This window comes from Aspergillus affinis (assembly GCF_023601865.1).
Source record: "Aspergillus affinis strain CMG 70 chromosome Unknown NODE_158_length_70105_cov_86_571314, whole genome shotgun sequence".
Taxonomy (NCBI): domain Eukaryota; kingdom Fungi; phylum Ascomycota; class Eurotiomycetes; order Eurotiales; family Aspergillaceae; genus Aspergillus; species Aspergillus affinis.
Window position 1 is genome coordinate 11145 of NW_026515939.1, and position 18376 is coordinate 29520.

Sequence of the window (18376 nt, forward strand, 5' to 3'; positions counted from 1 at the left end):
ACACAACCAAGGACGCGCGATGATGATACGATGAGCTCCCGAGATGTGTCCGGGGAGACCGACCGATGCGCTGAGACCGTTGTGGTATCGCCGTCTCGACTCTCCCTTCTTGCCCTTGGGCATTTCATCGCTGAGGGTTAAATAACTTGATCTAATCTGATGCGCGTTTTGGTGGTTTGTATGGCGTTGTTTGTGGGTTTTGGAGGGATTCTATACTCCCCTCCCCGTAGGTTTTAGACACTTCCCGTACGGAGTAGTAGTGATGGTACATACTTCCCTAGTCTACACAATAACACTTCGTAGGCAACCACCTCATCCCTTCCCCCTGATGACTCGGACGTCTGACATGTCGGAAGGCACCTGTCGCGTGAGATCGACAGGGTGCGCGGCCACACGTTCTGGTCTCGATTTTAACTCGTCGGTGTTATTGGTCCGCAGGCAACGGCCAACATGTGGAATGCTTCTACTCGAAGGTTCCTCTCCGGTAAACTTCGGTCCCCAGCCAGTGGACACGGGGATACATCCACCCTTGCAGGAAGAGGCAATGCATGAAAAGGAAACCCGCCGGGGGCCGCCCGCCTCCGGGGCCACGTTGTTCCGTCCCGATCCGCCTCTGGGGTTTTGCTTCGGCCAAACTTCCTCGTCGCTTCTCTTGCGACAAGCCTTCAAGTTCTCCTCTCTCGCCGGCTATTGCTTCTCTCGACGCTGTTGGACATGGGTCTCGCCTGTTAATTGATGGCCCCTCGAGTCATGTCGTCTGTCTTTGCCATCTCGGCCGCCATCTCGCTGTCTTGAGCCTCGCTGGCTGATCTTTTCACCTCGTCACTTATCGCTCTTTTTCTCTCGCCCGGCCTTGACTCCGACTCTCTCCATGGCCGCCGCGGACCAGCCCTCGGGCTTGATGGAGATTGCGAGGTAATTGCTGGGTGCTGAGCTGTTGCTGTGTTGGTGGCCCGATGGCTAATTTTTGTTTTCTCAATCAGCTCCCTCACGCAAGATGAAATCCCGTTCAAACTACGGTGCGCGATTTGCAACAAGCTTGCCGTGAATGCTTTTCGCTTGCCCTGCTGCGATCAAGCCATTTGCGAAAGCTGTATGAACCTCTCATTTCCCATACCTTGTGCTCGTCTGACGACTCTATAGGCCAAGCATCGCTTCCCGAAACTTGCCCCGTCTGCGCGCACACGCCTCTTACGTCCGATCTCTGCAAACCGAACAAGGCTCTGCGCACCACACTGAAGGCATTCCTTCGCACCGAAGAAAAGAAGCGCGAAAAAGAGCGACAGTCCGCTACGCCAGCCGTCGCGAATGGCACGACTCCTCTGGAAGGAACACCCGCGCAACAAGACGCGCCGGCTCCTCCCAATGCCCCTGAAGAGAAGGCGACTGAAGAACCGCCGCAACCGCTGCCAGTGAATTATCAAGTTCCGGATCAGCGTCCCGTCGAAGCCAATGCTGCGGAACATCAAATCCATGATGTGGAGCCAGGACCCGAAGCTCCTGATGAGGCTCCAGCTCAGGTAGGCTCGAGTCTGTATTTAATTTAACCGCTTTTGCTGACATTGTGTCACCAGGATGCTCATCCTGAAACTTTCCCTGCCGATGCGGCAGATCAGGCTGACGCTGCACCCCAGGACGAACCCGTCGAAGGTGAAGGAAATGACGAGAACCCGGCCCAACCCGCCGAGCAAGAAATGGCCCAGGACCAAGCAGCGAACCCGATGGCGTCGAACACTATGGGATTCAACATGGGTGCCGGAGCTTTCCCAAATATGGCCTGGAACAACAATGCCGGGTTCAACCCGATGTCCCAGCAGTTCATGGGCGGTGGTGGGATGTTCAATTTCCCGAACCAAATGGGTTGGTACCTCCTTCCGTACACGGTTATGGAACTCGATCACTAACCAGTCTCACCAGACATGCCTGGCATGGCGATGGACCCGATGGCCGCGAATCAGGGGATGATGGGAGGCTACGGAATGAATATGAATGGCATGAACAATGGCATGAATATGGGCATGAGTTTCGACGCGGGTCAAGGGATGTATGGGGGATGGGACGGCTCGCAGAACAATATGTGGAATGGAGGCCAAGATAAATTCAATCCAAATGCTTTCGCAAATGGTATGGGCTCGCAGTATGGGGCCCCACCTGGATTTGGCGGATATAATATGTCTCAACCCAACGGAGTTCATGCTCAAATGCAGCACCAGCAGTTCCCTAGCCAAGATTATCCGTCCGGCTACCATGGCCCCGGTTTTGGCAGAGGTAATTTCCGAGGTCGCGGCCGTGGCTTCTTCGGCGGTCGTGGCCGTGGCGGTTTCCCCGGCTCCTCTATGCAGGCTAACTACCCTCCTTATCAAAACCATAACTCCCCTAATTTCAATGCAGACATGGCATCTCAGTCGCACGAGGACGTATCTCCGGATCTGCCATCCGGGGATGCAAAGGATGTCGACGGCGCTGACGAGAATGTTCCAGGCAGTGAGCAGGAAGTCTCTCAGATCCCGTCTTCTACCGACATCCCTAGCGGTGCCGATGGTAATGCCACGGAGAGTGTCCCAGGCGACGTAGCAGGGGACGCTACCGGAGTGGAGGAGGATTCTTCCCAGCTTCGAGGTATACCGACCATCGACAGCCTCGACGAGGCCAACGCCCAGGAAATGTCTAGCGGCCCCATGGGCATGAACGGTCACATGGGCCCCGGCTTTGGGCGAGGTGGCTACATGCGTGGAGCTTTCCACGGAGGCGGCCGGAGTGGGTTTGGCGGTCCCTTTATGTCCCAACCTAACATGCACCAAGTCCCGAGAGTCAATCCCGGCGTTGAAGGTGCACCCGCTGCCCCTCGAGCCATGCGCCAGGGACTTCCTAACACCAGCGTGTTGCGTCAGCGGAATTTCCAAGGAACTGGGCGATCTCCTATCCCCCGGCCCGACGCTTCGCAGAGGTAAGACTTTTTCTCATCGTGGAAGATTCGTCTATCTAACGTTGAACCTTTGGACAGTGCCACCCCCACCGCGCAGGAAGACCCGCAGCCGCAGTTTGAGCCTAGATCGAGATCTCAGTCGCGAGGCCGGTCTCCGTCGAAACCACGGAGCCATTCTCGTTCTCCTGCACGATCGCCCTCGCACTATGATCGCACGTATCGTCAACGCTCTGCAAGTATTGACCGAAATACGGAAGACTCCGAACGTAGACGCGAGCGACGCAGAAGAGAGGATCGGCACCCAGACCAGGCGGCAGATGATCGTCGCACTCGGTCCCCTTCCGTCGAGTCTCGGAAATCGTCCTACCGTCGCGATCGAGCTCGGGACCGGCGAAGCGATCGTCGGCCGCGTCGGTCACACCGTCGGAGCCTCAGCGCTAGTCGCAATGGGGACACCCGCGACGCCGATCGTCTTTCCCTGATCCCGGAGGATAAGGGCACGGGCTCTCGGAGCAGAACCCCAGCTGCCGCAGACGCGGTTGAATCATCGAGTAGACGCACCAGAGATCGCCCTAGTCGTCGCGAAGAAGAACGCGAGAGAGAGAAAGATAGCAGACGTCGGGACCGGGATCGAAACCGCGACCGCGAACGGGACCGAGATCGTGACCGTGACCGTGACCGTGACCGATATCGCGAAAGAGAGCGGGACCGCGACAGGGAAAGGGACCGGGATCGCGATCGTCGTCGGGGCCGTGAAAAGGATCGCGAGCGCGAGAAGAAGCGCTCCCGTCGCGATCGCACGGCTTCGCCCGCCGACAGCGAATATTCGTCCCGCCACCATTCCCGCCGCGTCAAGCGCAGCCGCGACGACGAGCGCGCCAAAGACAAATCCTCCAAAACCACCGAACCCGAAAAAGATCCCCACACCCTCGAGCGCGAAGCTCGCAACCGAGAACGCATGCTGAAGGAAAAGCAACGCCGCGAAGCCATGCAGGCCGACGGAGGCGGCGGCAGCAGCGGCAAATCCGGCCGCAGACGTGACAGTCGTCAGGAGCGAGGCCTCCCCGGCGGACGACGACTCAGCTACAAATACGAAGACGAAGAGAATGACGATTCTCGCGCTGCTCGTGTGGAAAAAGAACGCGAGGCCGGTCGTTGGGCTTGAACCGAACTTTGCTTCTCTTCATCTCCTCCTCTTCTTCCTTTTTGCAGCGTTCAAAAAATCGCATATAGAAAAACCAAGCTTGTCTGGTCTGGTTTCCAGCAAATATTCTTTTCGCATTCGTGATGTTGCTTTTGGCATGGGAGAGAAAAATTGCCTTGTGGTAGAATTCTGGGGTACGGATGTAGATACCTACACTACACTACCTACATACCATACACCCTTTCCGTTCACTGTAGATATCTGGCCATGTGGGATGGGATGGGATGGGTGGAATGGATGATGGTTCTAGATAGGACAATCTATAATCTACAATCTACATTTCCATTTCTGACTGATGTGTTTTTGTTTGGTTAAGTTGTAGTTGTAGGTGGATAGCCTACGTAGAGAATTTAGGTATCGGTATGAATATAATGTTGACAATCGTTCGGACTTCAACTAGACCAAAAAGTCAACTGACTGATGGTTCAGTCCTTGTAGCACTTGATATATCAACAGACTATTTTGATTTGATGGTTGGGATGCGTGTTATGCTGCATGTTATCTATATATCTATATACGTAGTACCGAGATTTCCGTAGAAGACCGCTAGGCTAAAGTAATCTGTTAGATACTGTGTGGCAAATTTCTCAAATAAGAAATAAACCTTGATCAAGTTAGTTGTCCCGGTTAATGTAAATATTGTTGACGTGTTAGATACTCCAAGAACTGACCATTGCCTAGGGGAGGCCTCTTGGTCCGGCTGCTCGGGATCGGCGAGGTGCGGTTGTGGTCTGTATGGTTACCCGTAGTTGCCGGCCAGGTCGGCCCTTGTCATTTCTTTTCTGAACAACTTCCTTACTACTACTCAAATTAGCGTAAATAGCCTGTATTAAGCGAGGGAATGTAAAGCTCACCATCCCCTGTCATTTCTTCCCTTGCCTGAAGAGCATAATGATCGCTATGCTCATGAAAAAGGAGAAGGTCGTCCGGCACCTTAGTACCTATGCCTACTTAGATGATGTCTGATCATGGCTCAATTTGATTTACCTGCAGGAACCGCATAAACACAAACAGATGCACCTTTGAAGGCTCGGGCAAGTTGCTGTTGTCTTGGGGTATTTGGACGCATTGAGGCGCCATTTGGAGCTAGAAACTGTTAGATATACCAAAAATGTATCATAGGAAACGAGGCTTATTACCTTCATAGGTTTCTGGTTCGAGCGCCTAGGGTTGCACTTTACCCTTCACTGTCAGGACATCGAAGCTTCTTTGTGGTCTCAAGGGCCCTTCGACCATACGAAGGTGGATTAAGGATCCATTGTTCAAGCCCAAACAGCTCTTTGGGAAAACGGTCCAAGGGCAACCTGTTCATGACTATGAGGATGGAATAGGTTCTATATAGAATTCTGCTTTAGTCAAACTGGAGTGCCAGAAAGTTGATGATATTAAGAATTGTCTGAAGGGAGCACCTGATATTTATATTCTAATTTCTTTACTGTTTAATTGTTAGTCGCCTTAAGATTCATCCTAGTAAGCCTCTTTTGTCAGACGACGGCAGGATACAATAAGTAATTAATTGGGTAACTCGACTTTCTGATAGCCACTTCTAAATTTAGAATGGAGATAACAGGTTCAAGAATTGGTGGATAAGCAACCGGGTTATCCGCAATATGAGAAGACTGCTTTTCTTGGACTGAAAAAATTACTAAAAGTATCCAAATCTTAATCGAGGTTTTGTTGTGACAGTATTAGAATATATTCATACTAAAGCTAGGTATAATATATTTTTAATCTAGGCTTCCCAAAACAAACAGATCAATGATGTAATCTACTGTGTATGAATTTTGCAATAGGTATTAACTTACAAAGCTAACAAGTACACTAAATATTTCTAATTCATTCAACACGCCTAAACAATTCCGAGAGATTCTCAATCTCATGCGGTGGGAAAACTAGCTCCCTGGTTCCAAGTCTGGGGGGTAACATTGCAAATTGATACATAGGAAATTCCTCCATGAGCATAGCCTCATGTAGGCAATAAAGAGACCTTCTATACCAGTCGTGTCTCTGTCCTGGTTCAAGCATCACTTGTGCAGCCTGGCGCACCATGCCTACATGCCCACAAAGCCAGTGTAGGTGTGCAGCATAATAGAAGGCACCGTCTTCCGATGACAGGGCAAAAAGGCTTCTCGCCAAACCTTTGAGAATCTAATCAATAAGATCCAAGCCAGTTGTGATATTACACCTAGCATCAATTTTAGACAACCTTTCCACAATAAAGATAATATCATGATGGAAAAGCCACGTGCTGATTGGTAACTGTTGGTATCACCAGCTAGGCACTGTGTACACAGTTAAGTGAACAGGTTGTTTCTGAAGCGAAAGTATAGATTGTAGATAGATAGATGTATCTCCTTCCCAGGTCAGGTTCCAAGATACCCCTTTTATCCCGTACGCGGATACTCGGCAGTCACAACACCGGAGCCGTAGCCTCACGCAAGAATGCATACGTACACCGAGCAAGGGATGTGATGTGTCAGACGCTAGCGGTGAGTTACCGCTAGGTAATCTGTTCTGACCGGAGGATATATCCCGACAGTAACGAAGATACGCGGCTCAAAGCCCCATCATGGCTAAGACATTGATACCATAGTTGAACTATTTATGTATTAAATATATACTGATTTCCCTTTTCGTGTCGTACGGGAAACGGATATCCCGGTGGCATGAGTCTAGAAGTTTATTAGGCTCGAAGAGTTTGCACCGGAACTGCAGTATCTTGACCAGGTCAGAATCGGTTGTTGCCTCCGCACGTATTCTCAGAGGCAGGCTGATGATTGTGGACCTGCCGTTACTGCATCGAGCAACAAACAGTATTTCAGAATTCGGTGCCCACTTGACTCCACAACATGCTTGAAATTCAACAGTTTCACTGAGCTTATTTAGTGTCTCATCTGTTCCAGTGTTAGACCCAAAGGCTGTTGCGATATCATAATGTTTAGGTAATGCTTACCAGAAATGCCTAAGAGCATTTGAAATAGTAGAAAATTACAACAAAAGTTGTAGGGCTGAAATAGGTAATATTATCTAGGAAATATACTCTTTTAAGGTATTGTTAGAAAGAGATATCTTAGGTCAAATAAAGGACTTATCCAAGTGACAATACCACCAGAAAGGCATCCAGAGGAAAAAAGTGGCAAATAAATATTTCCCAAAGAGCAGCCAGGTAGTAGAGGAAACATATATCAAACAAAATAGCCAGAATGTAGTTCATCTGGTTATTACAATTTCTAGTAAATAGCTCTATAACTAATAGGAGGCGGTCTTTTTATAATAGTTCTGTATAATATTAACTGTCATGATAATGCTTTCTTGTAATCAAACCTGTCTACTTAAGCCAGAACCTCATTCACACACAAAACTATGCGCATTCCTAACGTCCCCGCCAACATAGACCAATTGCTCCGGATATCGACATAGATTGCGAGTAACAGTCGTATTGGTATCATCGACCATACTTGCGAATAACATATCCGGTGCTTTTCCATTCTCTACCCAGTTAACAAGTGTCTTGAAAGGCTCCACAGGCACCGGCCCATAACCATCTGCACAATGATCCACGCCGGGTGCAAGGAACAGACGGTAAAAATCGTCAACCTGTCCAGGATCAAGGCCCATATTCTCCTGTATCGTGTCCCGATACCAAGTCGTTCCTTGGTAATTGATAAGTCGGTCTGAGAGGCCGTGCCAGGAGAGGAGCTTGCTGTTCGCACGTCTGAACTCCGTGAGATCTGGATTGTCAGAGCCCAATATAGTGGTGAATTCGGCGACAGATCTGAAATACATGTGCTCGAAATCGGCAATGGTGAAGTTCTCTAAGAAGTAGTTCGGGTCTTTGGTCAGGAAGTATTTCATCCATGGAATGCCGAGCCGGGCTGGGATCACGGATGTTTTATTGTTGGTGGTGTTCGTGACAGCGATTCCGCTGAAGGAGGTCCCTGGCGCGATTCCATGCCATGAGATTTTCCCGTCTGCGGATCGTGGGCCTTGCGTTATCTTTGATACTGCATCTGCATGCGCTGTTGTTATTGTGAAGGTACCGTCCGAGCAAATGACCGTATCACTGGCTAAGTCACCTGTGTCGAAGTGACACTTTTGCGGATCAGATATCAGTCCGTCCGCAGCACCGTCAAGGGCATCGCATGCTGCTATATAGGCCTTCTGGTAGGTTTCAAAAACGCATTGCGGCACGGCGACACTGTCATGCATAACTGCCGTCGGCCATTCCATGCCCACGGACAGGTTTGCGCTGTGCAGAGCCGGCGCATTGGCCATGATCCCATCGAAATCATCAGGATACCGCTCAGCGGAGAAATATCCCATCCTCCCACCGGTCGAACAGCCGGAATAGTACGAGTACTTGGGATCAGTGTCGTAGAATTCTCGGATAGCGGTTTTGGCAATAACAGTCATGTCGTGGATGGAGCGGTGGGCGAAATTCGTCACGAGGCCCCAGTTGATCTTTCCTGGTTCCAAGAGAGCCCATTCTCCTGATGAGGGATTGATTTTGCCCCCCTTGCTTAGGCCGGCGTCGGTGGATGATGTCGCGTAGCCCATCTGAGTCGGCTCTATTAGGTTGGATTCGTAGCCGGCTACGTAACCTCCTCCGCCGGTTGCGAGAAATCGGCCGTTCCAGGTATCAAGTGGTAGCCAGATTTCGACATTCACGAGGTCGTTGTCTCCAGGGTGCGTAAGGGCAACGCTGAAGTTGCAGAAGCTGATGGGTGAAGTATCTGATGTCAAGATATGGTTCATCACCACATCCCCATTTGTTCGAAGCGTTTTGAACTTGTCAAACTTTGGAAGTGAGAGATCACTACATTTCTCGAACGAAGTGGCGGTAGTCATTAATGAGAAATAAAGCGGTACTATCCACGCCATCAAGAGATTACTCCGATTAGGCATGTTTATTGAAAGGTGCAAGTTGGGGCGCTCCAATACTTCTTTCACATCAAGCTATGAGAAGGGCATACCAATTCGCAGCAGTTGATATCAACGAAGTTTAAAATTCTCTGCATTATCCTAGCTCTACAAGAAATACCTTTATAATCCCCCAATATCTTGCTTATAGATCTGATGCCCAGAAAATCCCCGCGGATTGATCTACACTCGATCCGAGGTTCTTATCATGCGGGGATCAAACGCGCGAGTCATTGGGGAAATCCTTCGGCTATGAGGTAAATAATCCACGACTTATAATTCAGTACGCTTGCAGAGAGATAGTAAATATAGAAGACAACCTGAAAATGACAAATACAACGAACGTAGGAAGTTTATGATTTGTTTGGTGGAAACGCTATCTTGTCACTCATGATTATTCCAGGGGAAATCTTTTTATTCAAGCCCTTGCTTCCGTCATTTCGCGGTACTTGAACTTCTGCTAGGTAGTATTATTCTCATTCTAGACTCCGTCATGATCCACTATTGCTCCTCAGGTAGGTTAAGGGCTGGCTTACATTATGCAATATTTTCCTAGATGGGGCAATTACATGGGATAGTCAAATACGGCTGACGGCCAATAGGAAGGTTCGGGTCCCTTAATATTTTATTTATCTCTTTCCTTTCTTACTTTGTATTCTTATTCTTCCTTTCTCTCTCTCTCTCTCTCTCTCTCTCTCTCTCTCTCTCTCTCTCTCTCTCTCTCTGTTTTTTTCTTTCTCCCTAATTGTTTAACCGCTAAGGGAACTCAATATAAAACCTCTAGCATCAAGTATCTTGCTTCGATTATGTAGTTTAATTTACTTCGGTGACGACATATAGAAAGCACGCCGAGTTTACTTAAAAATACGATTTTCTTCTAGGTCGTCGAACAATATCATTTACGGAGCTACGGGCCACAAGGTAAACAAACCGGTCGCAAAAATATGACGAATTCGAGGCTTAACGTTCGCGATACAAGAATTGCTTCGCAGCTAAATAAACAAAGCAAGTTCATTCTCTATATCGAAAATCAAACACTCCACATGCGAAATACGTATGCTCGTAAGGTGTTCGAAAAAAAGCGCTTGATACTCTTTTCAGATAACATAAACATAAGACAGGAAGCATATACTATCATTAAATTAATCAGGTGTATAAGAAAAATCCGAAATTGTAGAAGATATGTTGGAGGCCCGAACACACTAAAAATATGAGAAAAGTATCGAGAGCCACACTGGACAAGGACCACAGCATGAAAGCAGAAGCCAGACTCTTCAAACGGTCAGATCGATCACACGGCGCTCCCTACCTGCTGTCAAAGGAGCATGAAATTTACCAATGTGCTTTCTGACTTTATCCTTTCTTTTAAAGATCCTGGTGCAGCCTGGGAAATGGCATGTATACGACCGAGGGAGATGCAGGGACTTGATGTGTCACCATAGATCTGCATCCCGGTTGAATGTTCCTTGGTAAGTGCGGCCATTCTATTAGCATTTTAGGATTGGTTTTCTGTCGGTCCTGAATGTACTCCGTAAGCCCGGTATATACCCGAACGATATGTGCAGATGTATCTTACTCTTTTCTGTTCGGTTGCTGGTCTTGGCACTCATTGGTGATATGGGTGGGTTGATTGACAGTATGTCCATTGTTCATGGGGGCAAGCGACATAGATGACTGATCAACGTTCTTGATTTTGTTGGTTATCAAATCCAGTCCCGGGAGTTGGGTGTAGGCCAGTAGATCCGCGGTTGTAGGGCTAGGTTGTGTACCGTGCCCTTGGGATGAGGTCGGGCCTGCATCAATGGAGGAGGACTTAGCAGTGTGGTTTATTGCTGAGAGACTTGACAATAGATGTGCTTGGGGTTCTAGTTGGTTCTGTCTTCTGCTTCCGCAATAGAAAAAAACAAAAGCAAGGAGAACCCGCAGGCGGTTTATGAAGTCATGACTGCGCTGCATGAGATTGAAATCAAAGAGACCAACCGCTGTCAGCGCTTAGTTAAACAGCTGCAGGAAGAAAACACAAGATTAACTACTGAACGGGATGCTATCGCCGTGAAGTGGGCACTTTCTAAGGGCCGATCTGACAGCCAGTTGGTCTCGTATAAATCTACTAAGATTCCGGATCCCCCGATGCTGAGCAACGGCGAAGACCCGTCCTTTGAGAACTGGCAGTTGGCTATCAACTAGAAGATGACTGCCAATGCTGATTACTACCCTACTGCGAAGCTCCGTATTGCCTACGTAACTAGCCGTTGCAAAGGTGACGCTCATCGACATATATCTCCTCGTCTCGAAACCCAGGACTATCGGGACTTCGGTGAGATCCTGAACCACCTGAAAGGCGTGTTCGTGGATCCGAATAAGGCCCGCAACGCCCGTCGAACGTTCAATACTATCAAGATGGCCAACTTCAAGGACTACCATACTTTCGCGTCTGAATTTCAATACCTTGCAGTGGAAGGCCAGATTGACCGAGAAACCTGGAAGGAAAGCTTCTTCCACGCTTTGCCGGACGAGGTACAGCGTATGGTCGCATACGCCTTTAATGATGACAACCGAACCCTTGGGAACCTCACCCACGAATGCGCCAAGGTGGCTGACCTCTGGGCTGACATAAATAAGCGCCGAAGCAACCGCAATGCAGCTAGAGGAGGTTCTAAGCCATCAACCCCGAATAAAAGTTCCAGTTTACGCGCTGGCACTCCTATCAAATCTGAAGAAAGACCAGTTAAGAAAGGAGGGCAAGTGCCGTATCTGTAAGCAAGGAGGTCATATGGCATTTGAATGTCCTCAAAAAGCTTCCGGTACGCCTAACCGTGAGTTCAAGGCCCTGGAGGAAACTCCTGAGGCGCCCGCTAAAGAGCCAAAAAACGAGGAAGCCCAGGTCAAGACTCCTACTTAGGTTTGATGTATCAATCCCTGTGTGAAATGAATGTTTCCACGGAAGATCTACTTGGGCGCAAAGACTATAGTTTTCTAGTTCCCATTCAATTCAATTAGCTACCAATGGATATTCAGTTTCTACACACGCATTGATCGATACCGAAGCCAACGGACTCAGTTTTCTAAATCATGATCTCGCTATTCTACTCGCTAAACGATTCAACCTACACACGATCCCCCTGCCCAACAGCGTGCCGATTAAGGGCTACAATGGCAGCAAAGGCGGTGATATCACCCATGCAATTATACTGACCCTGATCATCGATCAACGAACGCAGAAGTTACCTTTCTTGATAGTGGATCTCGGCCAGAACGACGTGATCCTCGGCAGGAAGTGGCTGCAGGTTCACCAAGTTCTACCTGACTACAGCCGCAACCAATTGCTCTAGCCCGAAGCGACTACCCTAAGGGAGGAGGTTCAACACCGACCAGGAGAACACTGAACGAGCTCTGTGCCGCATAGAGCGGGCACTAAAGGAAGCTCAGGGTGATCCCGAACCGGCCCTGGAGCGACCCCCTAAGGCTGCCAAGAAGGATCTGCCAGAGGTCGATATCTTCGCGATCAGCGGCTCTGCCTATCAGCTCCCTCTCGGTAGATCGGACTGCTTCATTACCTCGCTGGCGCAGATTGACAAGATCATCGATGAGAAGACCTACCCTAAACGCCAACTGGAGGTCGAGAAACTGAAAGAGCAGATCCCCGAGGCCTACCATAGCTTTGTGGACGTGTTCTTGAAGTCAGCGTTGGATGCGCTGCCCCCGAGGAGGGAAAACGACCACCAAATTGAGCTCACTGATAAGAATACGCTAGGATATAGCCCCCTATATCGGTACTCTACAAAGGAGCTAGAAGCGATCAAGGCCTATATGGTAGAGAACCTGCAGAAAGGCTTTATCGTTCCCAGTGCTGCCCCGTTCGGCTCCCCCGTGTTGATGGCTGCGAAGCCAGGAGGAGGCCTGCGGTTCTGCATGGACTACCGGAAGTTGGACTCGATCACGAAGAAGAATCGCTATCCCCTGCCCCTGATGGACGAGTTGCTGGACCGGCTAGGCCGCGCGAAGATCTTTACCTACCAAGCTCGACATCAGGCAGGGCTTCTACCGCATACGAATGCACCCCGATTCAGTGGATCTCACCACGTTTCGCACCAAGTACGGGTCCTACAAATACCAAGTCTTGCCTTTCGGTTTGACTAACGGGCCCGCAGCGTTCTAACAGCTGATGAATGACATCTTTATTGATCTGATCGACAAGTACGTGGCTGTTTATGTAGACGATATCCTGATCTTCAGTGAGGACGAGCTCGAACAAGAGGCCCACGTTCAGGAGGTACTGAAGCGGCACCGCGCTGCAGGCCTCCAGGCCGCTATTCACAAGTGCGAATTCAATGTAAAAAGAACTAAGTTCTTAGGCTTCATCCCGACCATGGATGGCATTGAGGTTGACCCTGAGAAGATCGCAGTGATCACTAACTGGCAGGTTCCGACTACAGTTAGAGGAGTCCAGTCGTTTCTCGGGTTCTGCAACTTCTATCGACGCTTTATAGAGGCCTACAGTAGGATCGCCAGGCTACTGTATGCCTTAACGAAGAAGCTGTCATCCTTTGAGTGGACTTCCAGCTACCAGGAAGCCTTTGAGCAGCTGAAGAAATACCTGACCTCGGCGCCTCTCCTACGTCACCACGACCCCACCCTCCCGTCCGGGATTGAAACGGAAGCCTCTAACTGCGTGATTGCCGGCATATTCTCCCAGTTATTCGAGGGTAGGTGGCACCCTATTGCCTACTTCTCTAGGGATATGCTCGGTGCTGAGCGTAACTACGATATTCATGATAAGGAGCTCTGGAGAACGGAGCTTGAAGGGCTTCAGATCACTGAACGAATAGAGATCTGGACTGATTATAGGGCCCTTGAATACTTCATGACTACGAAGAAGCTGAACGGGCGCCAGGCCCGGTGGTCAGAGTTCCTTTCAAGGTTCCACTTCCTGATCAAGTTCAGGCTCGGGCTGAAAAACACGGCTGCTGACGCCCTATCGAGACCTGAAGAGAGTCCTCTGGACCTAGATGCAAAAAACCAGGCTCTATTGAGGCCAGAGTGATTAGAAGAGGGCGTTCTGCCTCCGCAGGCTACTGAACAGGAACTATCTGCTATATCAGCACTGCTCGCTCCCGTAGAGCTGGATGACGTCCAGTTGATGGACCGCCTACTGCAGGCTAATCGCAGTGCGGCTGACCTTGACGGAGAAAAGGCTGCTGATGCTGAAGAAAATTCAGAGCGGTCCCTGCAGGATGGGCTTCTTCTGTTCCAGAATAAGCTCGTGGTCCCTGAAGAGGGCGACCTTCGCACCCGATTGCTTGATATGACCCACCGACAGCCCTCTACTGCACACCCAGGACGAACCATGACAGAAACTCTGGTGAAGAACTGATACTGGTGGCCAGGTTGGCGCCACGATGTGAAACGCTACGTGGCCAACTGCCTGATATGCAACCGAACTACCACTAGAAGAGATCTGCCTCCAGGGCTACTTCAGCCCCTCGATATCCCTAACCGCCCCTGGGAGCACATCCTTATGGATTTCCGCTCCTGCCCGAAGGACAAGCACGGCTTTGACGAGACCTGCGTGATCGTAGATCGCCTGACGAAGCGGGTGATCTCGATCCCCTGCCACAAGAACGTATCCGCAGTAGATATGGCCCAGCTCTTCCTCGAATATACATATCGATGGGTAGGACTGCCAGAGTCAATCCTTTCGGACCGCGGAGGCCAGTTTGTATCGGCCTTCTGGGAGGAGCTCTGCCTGCGGCCGAGGATCAAGCGCAGACTGACCTCGGGGCAGAAGCCCTCCACGAACGGCCATACGGAGATCGTCAATCAGTATCTCGCCCAGAAACTCCGTCCCTTTGTGAACTACTATCAGGATAGCTAGTCGGAGCTGCTGCCGGATATGGACTTCGCCTACGCCATCCTCGAACACGAGTCAACCGGGCTTTCCCCTCTTCCAGGTTGAGCGTGGCTACGAGCCCCGGGTCTCCTTTGACTGGGCCTCGCTCTCGCAGCCTCGGGATAGGCCCCAGGATCAAGCCGGGGCTTGCCGGACTGCCTGCCGTTTGGAGCAGATCTGGGACTACGCTAGGGGTCAGATTGAGCTGGCTCAGGTGAAGATGAAGCAGCAGACCAATAAACATCGTAGGCTAATGGATTTCAAGGCCGAGGGCTGGGTCTACGTGACTACTAAGGACTGGGAGTTAGGCCGTCCAAGCCGCAAGTTCGGTGATCAATAGGCTGGTTCATACGAGATTATCGAACAGGTTGGACATGACTTTAAGCTTCGCCTGCCTCCTACGCTCCAATTTCACCCCGTTTTCGCGCCAGAAAAGTTCCTAAAGGTGACCGATTTGATACTTATGCCGGGTCAAATTCGCGATCCAGAGCCCCGATTGAGGTGCAGCGTTAGATGAAAAGCGAATAAGACAATGCTGCACGAAGGCAATTGAAGATGGAATGTGGTTAACCAGACAATTGAGTGAAAAGATTCTACAACTTATACATCTTCTTATGTGCCTTATATATCTGCACTTCTAGCTTTTAGCTTGACCTTCTGGGGGTGTTGAAATGATCGACGGCCGATAGTTCCCGTGTACGCGCTTCGTGCAGAGTTATGGAGTCACATAATTACACGTCGCAGCATTGATAACTAACAATTTATTAAATAAGGCAGATTCTCCGTACCTAGACGAAGGCTGTCAAACCTGCAAACCATTTTTACCGGAATGAACTCCAAATCTGACCATGAGGCTGAGTCAAGTCTTGACTCAAGGATTGGCTCGGATGACGGTTGGAAAGACACGTCAGCGGTAAAACCATATTTAACCCCAACACTCCATCTGCATGGACGACGGATGGGTGATAGGTCAATGGGAAGAGCACCATAGGCGCCGACAGGTGGTGATGCCCGGCCTACCCGTGGCCTCCCAATAAGCGCTAGTGTATCCAACTAGAACGATCACTTGAGGGCGTGCACGATGGTTGCCAACCAAGCCACTTGGCATTTAATTTTTTTTTTTTTTTTTTTTTCAACTTAGCGTATACTTGAAACCTTCACTGCTTGGGAGATCATCTGGGTAAAATGCTTTCTTGGTTCGGAGTTACGGTTTTATGTGAGCTGCGCAAACTGCCAGTTGTACCTTCGAACCAGAGATCTTGGATGCCTATCAGAGGACTCGTTTAGCGCTAAAGTCCGTACAAAATGCTGGAGTTAATAGGTTAGATAATGAGGGAGTGTACAGAATGTCTGAGACAATGAGCCACTGCTATAATTGATTATTATCTGTAGCTACATTCTACAATTACACAATCACACAATCACGCAAAATAATCCCTGTTAGGTATACCAGAAAGAAGATTAACTTGTAGTCGTTCTCCGATTTTTCGGATAGTCGATATTGTCTCCACAGCGTGGGATTTCAAATTGTCATCCGAGGCCGTTCGTAAAATATCAAAAGCAGATAGTATATCCATGATATTCTTCAATTCGCGGCGAGAGACCAGTGATTGCTTGCGGGACTAGGGCTCATAAATGAGTCCCACAAACTGTTCTGCCATATCACTTTGTGGGTCGAGAACATACATAATATCTGTTTCTCCTTCTTTTATAATCGTAATTGTCTAAGAATGTCACGGCTTTGGAATCTACCATGTATTTATGGTATAATAACTTCCTAATAGCGGCTTCTGCAAAATAATAATATCACATCTCGTCGCACACTAAGATATTTGTTGGAACAATATTGTCAACCAGACCAGAGAGGTGGAGGACCCTGACCTAATCCACATACCGCCCAGCACCTTGCTTGGCCTAGACTTGGCCTACCATTCCAAATGACATACCAATGGATCAGGAATGCATAGGTGTAAACAAGTGGAACTATAAATAGCTAGGCAGATTGTAGTTTAGAAATGACACTTCACTTTTACCCACCGAGCATATACCTATATTCTATTGAATCGATAGGTTATCTGCTATAGGTAATGACCAAGTCAACCGACAATATTTAATATAGTAGAACTAAGGGCGACAGCCTTCTCCACTTCATTGTAACGCTCTTTGATAAAAGGCTGGTTCCTCTAATACCGTCTAGTTCAGGCCCACAGGTGGGGTGGTTGCGCACTGAGCTAACTAAAAGACTAGAATACCAAGTCAACAGACTTGGTACGCGCATCACTCTATATAGTGGGTTCTTGGCCAGTTCTTGTTCATCACAGCACCTGGTAGAATGTACCATAACCCATGTGGCCTAACTGAAAAGATTGACATTAATGTGGTCTGCTATTGTGATCAAGTAGTAAGACTGCATAACTAGTACCCGGTAAGCAGATTAAGGCCAGTTTAGTGTCTGATGCTGATGATAGAGAAAAATCTGATCCCAGTAATTAAATTCCTGAATGTTTCCTCCTACTTTCTATCTGATGTTCGGAAAGCTCTATTTTTGTGAGACAAACGATATGCTAAATTCAGATACAAGTCCGTTGTTTGCATAAAAGATTTCCATGGTCACGAGTCCACATCCACGAAACCCCAGCTGTTATGAACTTGAGAATTATCAATAGTGGAAGAAATTCAGGTGTCACAACAAGTTTCAAAGCCCCTAGTTCACCATGATCTAGAGAGTCATTGCAAAGGCCGAAGCTATGTTAAAGTCAAATACATATCAAATGTGTGCTGTTGGAGGTGCATTTTGCACGAGAAGAGCTTATCGCAGACATTACACCTTATATCGGAGTGAGTAGAGATATGGCAAAGATACTTTCGCTTGATATGTTTTGTAATATCTCCATAACTGAAAAATTTCTATGTTCGTTTTCCAATATCCAAATCCTGCTGACCCAGACAAATGAAACAGAACAGAGATCTCTTTATACGTTTCTCGGATGGTTTGTCCGTCATTACCGACTGAATTGCAGATACTAGTCTCTCATCCGTTAGGAAAGAAGGTTGGGTCAATTGCGTCTCTTCCTCGGCACGATCATCTGGTCCGGCGACGACGGGTCCCGTAGAACGCTTATCGCGCGGAAGACGGCAGTATCACCTTCTTCAAAAAAAGAGCATAAGCAGCTACGGCATCAATCATTTCTGTCCGTCTAGCCACTTCCTCCTCGAGCGTCTGGCGAGGTACGATAAGAAGGCTCTCAATCAGTCGCTTCTAGAGCATTAGTACCGTTTCCGAACACTTGAGAGATTTTTTTTTTTCTCGGCCAGGTTGAATCCAGACAGCTGACGTCTGATTTCTAGCATCAGTTGCTCGCGGTCGTACTTTACTTGAATCTGAGTGAGCAATGTGTTCTGTGCTCGCTGCCTGGCACCCGCTAACTCTTGGTTC

The 18376-nt window shown here is 48.9% G+C and overlaps 4 protein-coding genes across 4 annotated transcripts; 3 read left to right on the forward strand and 1 right to left on the reverse strand.

Annotated features, from left to right (window-relative positions):
* Positions 1-871: 871 nt before the first annotated feature.
* Positions 872-4091, forward strand: KD926_002622 (uncharacterized protein; the record flags this gene model as incomplete). Its single annotated transcript, XM_053094319.1, has 6 exons — positions 872-915; positions 984-1093; positions 1144-1520; positions 1575-1860; positions 1918-2947; positions 3005-4091. The coding sequence occupies 6 exons, from the start codon at positions 872-874 to the stop codon at positions 4089-4091; spliced, it is 2934 nt and encodes a 977-aa protein (XP_052950887.1).
* A 3384-nt stretch (positions 4092-7475) lies between these two features.
* KD926_002623 (putative feruloyl esterase) lies at positions 7476-8978 on the reverse strand (the record flags this gene model as incomplete). The annotated part of the gene is made up of 1 exon (XM_053094320.1): positions 7476-8978. The coding sequence occupies one exon, from the start codon at positions 8976-8978 to the stop codon at positions 7476-7478; it is 1503 nt and encodes a 500-aa protein (XP_052950888.1).
* Positions 8979-11240: 2262 nt separating this feature from the next.
* Positions 11241-14094, forward strand: KD926_002624 (pol polyprotein; the record flags this gene model as incomplete). The annotated part of the gene is made up of 4 exons (XM_053094321.1): positions 11241-11806; positions 12031-12337; positions 12426-13145; positions 13213-14094. The coding sequence occupies 4 exons, from the start codon at positions 11241-11243 to the stop codon at positions 14092-14094; spliced, it is 2475 nt and encodes an 824-aa protein (XP_052950889.1).
* Positions 14095-14190: 96 nt separating this feature from the next.
* Positions 14191-15280, forward strand: KD926_002625 (integrase catalytic domain-containing protein; the record flags this gene model as incomplete). The annotated part of the gene is made up of 3 exons (XM_053094322.1): positions 14191-14412; positions 14560-14873; positions 14932-15280. The coding sequence occupies 3 exons, from the start codon at positions 14191-14193 to the stop codon at positions 15278-15280; spliced, it is 885 nt and encodes a 294-aa protein (XP_052950890.1).
* Positions 15281-18376: the final 3096 nt, after the last annotated feature.